General features: G+C 49.0%; 1 protein-coding gene across 1 annotated transcript; it reads left to right on the top strand.

Annotated features, from left to right (window-relative positions):
• The first annotated feature begins 7,290 nt into the window (after window positions 1-7,290).
• On the top strand, window positions 7,291-7,971 carry LOC147665074 (uncharacterized). Its single transcript, XM_086949779.1, has one exon. The coding sequence runs from the start codon at window positions 7,291-7,293 to the stop codon at window positions 7,969-7,971; it is 681 nt and encodes a 226-aa protein (XP_086805905.1).
• The last annotated feature ends 1,716 nt before the right edge of the window (window positions 7,972-9,687 follow it).

The following is a 9,687-nucleotide window of genomic DNA, read 5'->3' as shown; positions in this document are numbered from 1 at the left end:
AAAAATCGCAGTGATATTACTCACGGATATTGCCCCTGCCGGCACACTGTGATTCACAGCAGCCAAAGTTACCTACAAAAAAGGGGAAAAGAAAGACAGACTAACACATAATAACATAAACCAACATGTAATTCATCAATGAATCATGTATTAAGGCAACATGACATTTTCACATCGCATCTGTATCCTATGATCCTATTAATGTGATAGGATAGATTGAATTGGAGGGGTGCCTCATTTCTGTTTAGAAAACAAGTTTGCTCCCCTTAGAAAAGAGGAACAGAAAATATAAATTCTTAACAAACTGTAGATTAACTTAATCAGCGTTTGTAGGGCTTAAGCCTCAGACGGCGGAGAATTGCGTGCCCGCACAAAATATGCACTTAAGCCAAGTTAAAAAATATGTATACACACAGCAGAGACTTTAGAGCAACCATAGGGGCCTCAGGGTGTGGTTACTATGCGACAACGCGCTGGGTCGTTCATGGTTCAGTAGCGCTTTAGTAGTGAACATAAGCATTCACAGATAAAGAGAGAAATATCCTCTTCCTGGGTTAAGACGGCGCGGGTACATTCCACGTGGTGAAAATCTAGCAGAGAGAAGAGGAAGACAAGATGTTACCTCCCCCTCCGTTACCATCGATCTGCCCGAAGGTGAATGTTGTCTCCGGGCGAGATCTATTAGTATCCTGAATGGTTCCGGACCCGTGACTAGCGTGAACGGTCATCGTGAGGAGTGGCGATGCAATCTTAAAGGAGCAGTAACCCCTTTACTTCACTGTCGGGATCGCGGTTCGAATCCCCGTTCTGCCTTGATTGAAAAACAGTAAATTAAAAAGGGGTTATCAAGCAGAACCACAAGAAAGTAGATTGCGGTTCTATAATTGTAAGATATCTTAGGAAACAGTCATTTGTAGTCGTGGCAATAATTGCCAAACTGGGAATTGCACTATGGGGATTGCACTATGAACAAACTGATGGTGGGAATAGTTTATCCTAGTCCAAACAATAAAGGGCTACATATTGTAACAGGATAGAGTTACCTAAACCGCCAGCATTCAGGGTATTAAGTAATGCTTTGAGTGACGTATTGGGCTTGATAACTCATCCTGCATAGTCAGAAAAAACCTTGTCAGGGAAAAGTGCATCAAGATACAGAAATGGCCACCATGTTAAAGGAAAAAAGGGGAGAAAAACAGATGGTGTAGCAATGGCCACATTCATTAGGTAAGGACGACAAAACCCAGATAGACAAACCCAACAATATCAAGGGACTCAACTGGTTAAATCAGCGCCTCATCACTGAACCCCATGGAATGTCGTCATTGAGCCCAGTTTTGTTGGTGGCTAGACGATAAATCCAACGTTGCTCTTTTTCAAACAACTTGGTCTCTGATCCAGCTTCCAGGTGTTCTAGGATCGTCCAACGCATGTCATTCGGGGTATGTTGTTTTTCCACAAAGTGGGCAGTCAACTTAGTTATTGTTTTACAGCAGCGGATGTTGCTGCGATGTTCCCTTATCCTCAGCTTGATGCGTCTAGAGGTCATGCCCACATACTGTAGGTTGCATGTACACGTTATTAAATAAATAACGTTGGCCGTGTTACAATTCGTATGGCAACGTTGGTCCCATTGTTGTCCATTGGACAAGATCAAAGATTTAGTGTGGGTAGTAAGGTGACATATGTTGCAATCCCCACAAGGGAAATGGCCCGTAACAGCTGGTAGGCCCCAAGCATTCAACACAATCGCAACCGGTCTAAGGGTTGACAGGTCCCTTGGGCGCGTGTGGACTAGAGAATCTTTCAGACTTGCAGCTCTTTTATAAGAGAAGAGGGGTTTCTCCCACTTGTGTCTGTTGCTGGTTAGTATCCTCCAGTGTTTGGAAATACTTCTGCTAACCGCATTGGACAGCGGGTTATATGTTGTTACACATGTTAAAGGGATCTCATTATCATGAATCCTGGGAGGATCATCCAGAAGTATGTCTCTTTGCTGATTCCTTGCTCGTTTTTGGCTTCTGTTGATTATTCTTTGCGGGTATCCTCTGTTTTGCAACTTGATTGATAGGTCCTCTGCTTGCTGTTTGTAGTCAGAAAGATTACTACAATTACGGCGTATCCACAGATACTGATCGTAAGGGAGATTCTCCCGCAGAGCCCGAGGGTGGTAACTCGTAAAATGTAACAAGTTATTCTTTGCAGTAGGCTTGGAATATGTTTTCGTCACCAGATGGGTGTCCTGTCTCTTGATAGTAACGTCCAAGAATGTGATGGTGTCTGCAGAATAATCGTGTGTAAACTTGAGATGTTGGCTACAGGTGTTAATCCACGCAAAGAAATTGAGTAATGTGTGCTCTTCCCCTTTCCAAATCATCAGCACATCATCAATATAGCGTTGCCAAAAGATGATGTTAGCAGAGAAAGGATTCATAGGGTCCAGTATGTTATTAACCTCAAAATTGAACACGTACAGGCCTGCCACCGAAGGGGCAAAAGTGCTGCCCATTGACGTGCCTGTGGCCTGGAGGTAGATCTTACCCTCATGTTCAAAATAGTTTTTCTTAAGAGCCAGGGTGGCACAGTCCACCACAAAGGAGCGTGATGTTATGAAATCCCAAGGTGCCTTATACAGGGCCTCTTTCACAACTTTGATGGTTTCATCCTGTGGAATACAGGTGTAGAGACTTTCTATGTCCATTGTGCAGGGCTCCTCTGGCATAGTGATGGTTCTGAGCATGGAAAAGAAGCTCTTTGTGTCCTTTGCTGGTGGATTCAATAATTGGTCTCAGGAAGAAATCACAGTATTTAGAAAGAGGTTCAAGGAGTTCCTTTTTAGTCTGAGAAATTGACCAAAAAGGGATGTGGTTTTTCTGACTAGGCGGTGATTGCTCTCAAAACCTTGAATAGAAAATCTCCCCTTACTAAAAATGTTAATTACAACATGCTTACTGTATATAAGAAGGAAGTCTTGTGACCAATTAAAGTTTGGTAATTCTGTGTTTTCTTAAATCTAGAATCTGTCCTGAAGAAGGCATTTGTATTCACAAAAAGCAGAAACGCCGCGTCGACACTTGTTTGTTCCAGATTCTTGTTGTTTTTAAAAAAAAAAAATGTTTTTAAATGTAAGTGTTGTCACGTAACATTCTCTGCATTTGTATAACGGTGTATTATGTGATTTATTATTAAATATTGTCATTCATACTTATGTTGATTAATATGTTGTTAAGCACATTATAAATTCCAAACTGTGCTTATACAGCTGTATGTAATAAATATTTTCGAATTTTCTTTTCCTGACCACAGTCTATCTTTGAAACTAGTTTATTGATCCTATTTACATGTTTGGGTTATATCACTGCATTGTGTTCCACCTTGCCTCTCTCTGAAATAGTACACTGAATTCAGTTTAGTTGTATACGAGTACCCGAGTTGCACGGGTTCGTATCAACTTGCGTTTTAGTAGATAGGATAGCACACTTGCTCCAATACGGGACACCCCTTGTTTTCTTGACTTATCTCCCCTGGTCCCACAAACCAAGATAGGTGGCCTCCTTACTTTTTTTACACATTACTCCTATCCTGTCTTCTCTTCGATGGCTTCCCATCGACGCAAGATCTATTTATAAAACTGCCTGCATCACCCATAAAGCCTTGCACACTTCCTCCCCTCGTTACCCGGCGAATAAACTGAAAATGTCAGGAGGTTCGAGACCTTCTCGGAATGTTGAAAAGTTTTTGCTTGAGCCCCCCTCCTTCAAAAAGGAAAGATCGATGGCTCAATCGTTCTCAGGTAATGCAGTAAGAATCTGGAAGTCGCTTCCGCAATTGCTCCGTGCCACCACCTCCATCCAGATTTTCAAAGCTGGCCTCAAATCTCTTCTCTGCCAAAGACACTTTCAGAACTAATACCCTCATTCTTAGACCCCTCCAGGAAGTTAGTTCATCGTGGTAAATTTGTAATATCTTCTTGTTCATTCCCCACCCTTGATTGCTGTGTTTGATATTGTGTTATTGCCTATATGGTTTTACTCTACCTCTCCTGTTTATTTTTGTAACTTTCTATTTTGTACCATTTCTTCTCATTCTACAGCGCTCTGACACCTTCGGGTAAAGTCTGCGCTTTATAAAAATGCATTAAATAAATAAATACTAAACACCCCCTCACTCTACACAGTTTCCGGTCAGAGGGGTCCTATCATCCTGCCTGGGAGAGGCCCGAGAGGCACGAGTCTTAAAGGCTGAGATGCGCCTGCCACACTGTAGGGGGCGGGGGGGGGGGGGGGGCTGAGTGTGTGGGGGGTGTTGTGTGTGTGCTCTCCGGACGAAGAAGTCCCAGATTGATGCAAACGGAACAGCTTTGTTAGCAATGGTGTTTGGACCTTGATAAAACAGCAGCAGGCGCCTGATCCACCGAGATGTCTTCACAGTGCCTAAAGGGCAGCAGAGGCGCTCGTTTCAAGGCGCTAGTGAACCAGGAACTCCCCGAGGAAGAAGGAAAGCAGCTCGTCCGGCCTGTTGTAATGCAGACAGGTGCACTGTGCGGGGTGATGGTGTGGAGGGGGGGGGGGGGTAAAGGCCCCCCCGGCAATTAGCGCCTCTTTCGTTAGGGGAGGGACCGACGTGGGTTGTGTCTGTGCCGCTCTGGTGCCGCCAGCGGCCCAGTGGGGGCCCGAGCGGTCTCTATTGCCTCCTCCTTACCACGGGGGCGGGGGTGTCATTCCCATTCTCTGGCGGGGGCCATTAATGTATGCAGAGTCTGCAGGGGGTCTGAACACGAGGGCCTCAATGATACCCAGGTGTGGGTCAGCAGTGCGCACTAATCCGAGCACAGACTCCTTGCAACACTCCAATATTTTGTGTTGGTGAAGTCAAGAAACCTTGCCTCTCTGAGACCCCCCCCCCCCCCCTTCTTTTTATAATACTTAATGCACCGAATCAGTGTTTTGCGTAAAGGGGCAGTGCGCAAATGTGGCCCACTTTTATTTAGGGTTCCCGGGCTATCGGGTATCTCAAACACCCCGCTTGTAAGGTGTAAACATCTGCATACTCTGCTAAGCGACAACATGAAAGTACATTTACAGACTTGTGCTGCTATTGGCCAAAGCCAGGGCTAGGATGGGACAGAAATCCGTCCACGCGCCGGCAGCAAACACTGGTGCGCGCGCACACGCCTCGGGGCCATGCTGAATGCATGCATCCATGTACACTGGTGCGTGCGCATGAGTCACTATGATGAATGCATGCATCCATGTACACTGGTGCGCGCGCACGAGTCACTATGATGAATGCATGCATCCATGTACACTAGTGCGCCACATGAGTCACTATGCTGAATGCATGCATCCATGTACACGGGTGCGCGCGCATGAGTCACTATAATGAATGTATGCATCCATGTACACTGGTGCGCGCACGCGCATGAGTCACTATGATGAATGCATGCATCCATGTACACTAGTGTGCGCACGCGCATGAGTCACTATGCTGAATGCATGCATCCATGTACACTGGTGCGCGCGCATGCGCCTCTGGGCCATGCTGAAGGCATGCATCCATGTACACTGGTGCGCGCGCATGCGTCACTGGGCCATGCTGAAGGCATGCATCCATGTACACTGGTGCGGGCGCACGCGCCGCTGGGACATGCTGAAGGTATGCATCCATGTGGGCCATGCTGAATTCATGCATCCATGTACACTAGTGCGCACGCATGCGTCACTGAGCCATGCTGAATGCATCCATGTATACTGGTGCACGTGCATGTGTCACTGGGCCATGCTGAATGCATGCATCCATGTATACTGGTGCGCGTGCATGTGTCACTGGGCCATGCTGAATGCGTGCATCCATGTACACTGGTGCGGGCGCATGCGTCACTGGGCCATGCTGAATGCGTGCAATGCATCCATGTACACTGGTGCGCGCGCATGCGTCACTGGGCCATGCTGAATGCGTGCAATGCATCCATGTACACTGGTGCGCGCGCATGCGTCACTGGGCCATGCTGAATGCGTGCAATGCATCCATGTACACTGGAGCGCACGCATGCGTCACTGGGCCATGCATCCATGTACACTGGTGCGAACGCATGCTACACTTGACCATGCTGAACATCCCTGTGTAAAGCAGCAGCAGGCACAGGCAGGCAGACCACTCTACATACACCGCAAGGGATTCTGGGGACATTAACTAGGAATCCGCTGGCTGTGAATGGGGGTCCCATCGGAAGTACACAACAAATGTAAATAAATGCAAGTCCCATATAGGCTAAACCACAAACAGCAGCTATTTGATCATGCAGTCCAAATTGAGCCCGGCAACCTGCAAGAATCTAGAGCGCTTGAAGACCCCAGTGTGGTTTGAAGCGCTACGTAAACGGATCTCAACTACAAAGAACCAAGAAAGTGCTTTAGGCCGCACGAGAAGTACGGAAAGCGCTATAGGAATGAACACATCACGACAGCAAAAGTGCTGTTTGCTCCTATGTGTGCATTTTTTTCCTGGGTGGGGGCTCTGCACCCCTTTTCTAGGTTTAGGGGCGCAGACAAGCGGTGATAAGGGCTTGAGTTACAAGGCCACGGCAGTGGTACTGGCCAATGGGAGCATGGCATGAGAGGGGGGGGGGGGGGAGGGTTGGGGGGTGACAAGATAAAACCCAGAAGAGTTGCAGACAGAGTTTGCAAACAAAAACTCACCGCTGCCAGATGGCATAATCGCCTCGGCAGGCACCCAAAACTCGACAATATCAGAAGGCACTAGATAGACAAAGACGACACTCTGAGGAAACTTGCTGACAATTCTGCAAACTATATTGACCGCTACCCGCGGCCCATCACTGAGCTGACCATGTGATAAAACCCCAACTGTGACAAAGAGTCACACTTCGATAAGACAACCGAAGCAGCGACTAAAAAATTCTAAATGAATGTGGAGTAATGAGGTAACTACCTCGGTATCCAAAAACTCATCACTGTCAGAAGGGATCTGACAGGAGAAGACAAGACACAGAGCAAGGAGGCACTCAGCCAGAGAGAACCGCGCGAGGGGAGAGGGCCGGAGAAGCATCGGAATCACAGAACCGGCGAGAGGCCAGAGCGCAGGAGAGCAGAGACGCAGCGCCTACAAGGAACGAGAGACCGCAGCTTCATCCCACCAGAGAGACCGCATCCCACCAGAGAGAGACCGCAGCTTCATCCCACGAGAGAGAGACCGCAGCTTCACCCCACCAGAGAGAGACCGCAGCTTCACCCCACCAGAGAGAGCGGCGACCCCCAGTACCAAGGCACAATGATGCCCCTGTGGGGTGACGACCCCCTGTACCCCCAGCGGCCGAGGAGCAGGTCCCTGTTCTGCGAGGGGGAGTTCCTGGATCTCGACCAAGTCCTGGATGAATTTCAGAAGCGGGGGTCCCACTGCCCCCGCCAGACCCCCATCATCCAGATGTACCGGCGCTTGGAGACGAAGCCGCTGCAGGTGGTGCGGCTGAAACATGTCACCGTCCGGGACAGGTTCATGGACATCCTGGAGGACGAGCACATCCGCGGCGGGGACAGGCCCTTCCTGCTGAACGGGGAGCCCCGGCTCCTGCGGGTGTCCTGCTGGGGGCTGCACCTGCCACCCCCGGACCTGGACAACCTCAAGAGAAAGCGCCTCAGTAAGTTCGCCCGGGCTGTCGGCCCGGAGGTGCAGGCCAGCATGGTGGGTCTCTACCTGAAGGAGGCAGGGCAGCTGCGGAACATGATGGCCAACTCCCCTGCGCTCAGCCCCCAGTCCCGCTACGGCAACTTCCAGTTATCCTTCCGGGTCAAGGAGCTGCTCACGGCCTACTGCCTTCAGCTGTGTGGAGGGAAGCGGCCTGTGCTGAGGGCGCTGGGCACCGAGGCCTACACCCTGGAGGTGGTCCACTGGATCCTCATCCACAGCCCCTACTGCCGGGACTTCGACCACCTGCCCACCCTGGATTGTTGAAAGTGAGCCCATATCAGTATCGATGCCCGGGCTGCTGGCGCAAGTCGCCTCTTAGTTCTCATTCTGAATATTTACCAAATAAAGAGACGGGCGCTGGAAGCTGGAATCACAAGAACAGAGTTTTATTTCTCATGAGGAGAGCCTGTCATTTCGGACACGAAACACAGTGTCTTTCGGGAGGTGCTCTAACAAGTGAGCTGAGACATCGTCTTTTATACCTTACAAAACACTTGGCATTACAATCAGGACATTGTGACACAAAGAAAAGACATCCCCATAATCCTCGTGTCAATCCTACCCCACATATGCTTACAATAGAGACCCTTGAACTGTCGATAAGAGAAGGGGCAGTGACGCAGCTGAGTGTTCTCCTGATTATTAGGGTATGTGCGCCTGATCGTATCCCAAGGGGTGGGGAAGCCAGGATCAATAGGGGGTTCTTTGAAGAGGAGTGACTCCATACAATAAGGGGCAATAAACAGTTTCTTCCGGCTTAGGCGTTGACCTCGGACATGTGTGGACAGTCCATCGCGGAGGGAGGGTTTACTAACAGAGGGGTTATTCATGAAAGGAAAGGAGGTGCTGGTCAGGTGCGGTCGTGACTCCCAAGGACAGGGCCTTGCAGAAGGGGGAGGTTTATGACTTGTCCATGCGAGGGAGGAGGGGAGAGCCAGGGTGCTCACAGGGACAGAGTCGCACAGAGAGAGATCTTATGACCCGTATATGAGAGAGCGGGGGGGGGCAGTCAGGTGCAGCTGGGGAGGGCTATGTCAGCTGAGGCGAAGGATGCCTCTTCAAGAGGGAATGGGGGGTTTGCGTGGGTCAAGCAGAAGGGTTGCCTTTCAGGGCAGGGTCGCGCAGAGGGAGAGGGTTTCATGGTCTATGCATGTGAGAGAGGGGGGGGTGGGTTTCAAATACGCGCAGAAGGGAAGCCGGTGATCCTAATGAGCGGAAAAAAAGGCCAGGGTGCCTAGAATGGCTGTCATGTACATATGGGTACGGGCTTTTACTGGCGGAGTGATGCGGTCAATATTTTATGGTATTCATGGTGCTTACAGGGAGAGAAGTGGGAAAAGGGAAATGAACGCTGTTTATGTACATCAATTTCTCTAATTTTCCACAGTCGCCCCTTTTTACATTACAGAGTTCATTTTTGTACTTGATGGGGGTACAAATAAACAGGCGTGGTTGAAGAATTAGCATTTGTCAATACTACATTTGGCATATAATCATGGACAGTTGATGTGATGGGCAGAATGCAGCACATAGGAAATTGTATTTGTCGAGTTCCTATCATTTCAAAAGCACTACATAGCATAAATGTTTCTGACTTAAAAATGTGACCAATGAACATTTTGACCAAGTAGTTGAGGGCGGAATTCAGTTCAATACACAAGATCACTTCGTCACAGTGTCTTTTTAGCAGTGAGCCATCACTGGTAGGCTCTAGTCCGTGTCCTTTCGTTGGCGCTGTTGAGCACCGGCGGTGGAGCTATAGGTCCAGCTCGGGTCCATCCTTACGCGTTGCAGGGTGCGGTCAGTCCTCTGCTGTTAGACCATAGTCCTGTTCCCTAACCAATCCTTTTAGTGGCGCCTTATGCTCGGCACCCATATTCCTGCGGCGTACCCCCTTTCCACCTGGATGCTGTTCTTCCTTTCGACAAGAAGTCATGTGGAAAAGAGGGTGTGTGGTTTCGATAGTCGATGGGAGTGAGA

This window comes from Lissotriton vulgaris, unplaced genomic scaffold (genome assembly GCF_964263255.1).
Source record: "Lissotriton vulgaris unplaced genomic scaffold, aLisVul1.2 SCAFFOLD_4453, whole genome shotgun sequence".
Classification (NCBI taxonomy): Eukaryota; Metazoa; Chordata; class Amphibia; order Caudata; family Salamandridae; genus Lissotriton; species Lissotriton vulgaris.
This window is presented reverse-complemented; position numbering and strand designations above follow the sequence as displayed.

Excerpts from the sequence above, each read along its gene's own strand:
- LOC147665074 (XM_086949779.1), top strand. The coding sequence starts at position 7,291 with ATGATGCCCCTGTGGGGTGACGACCCCCTGTACCCCCAGCGGCCGAGG.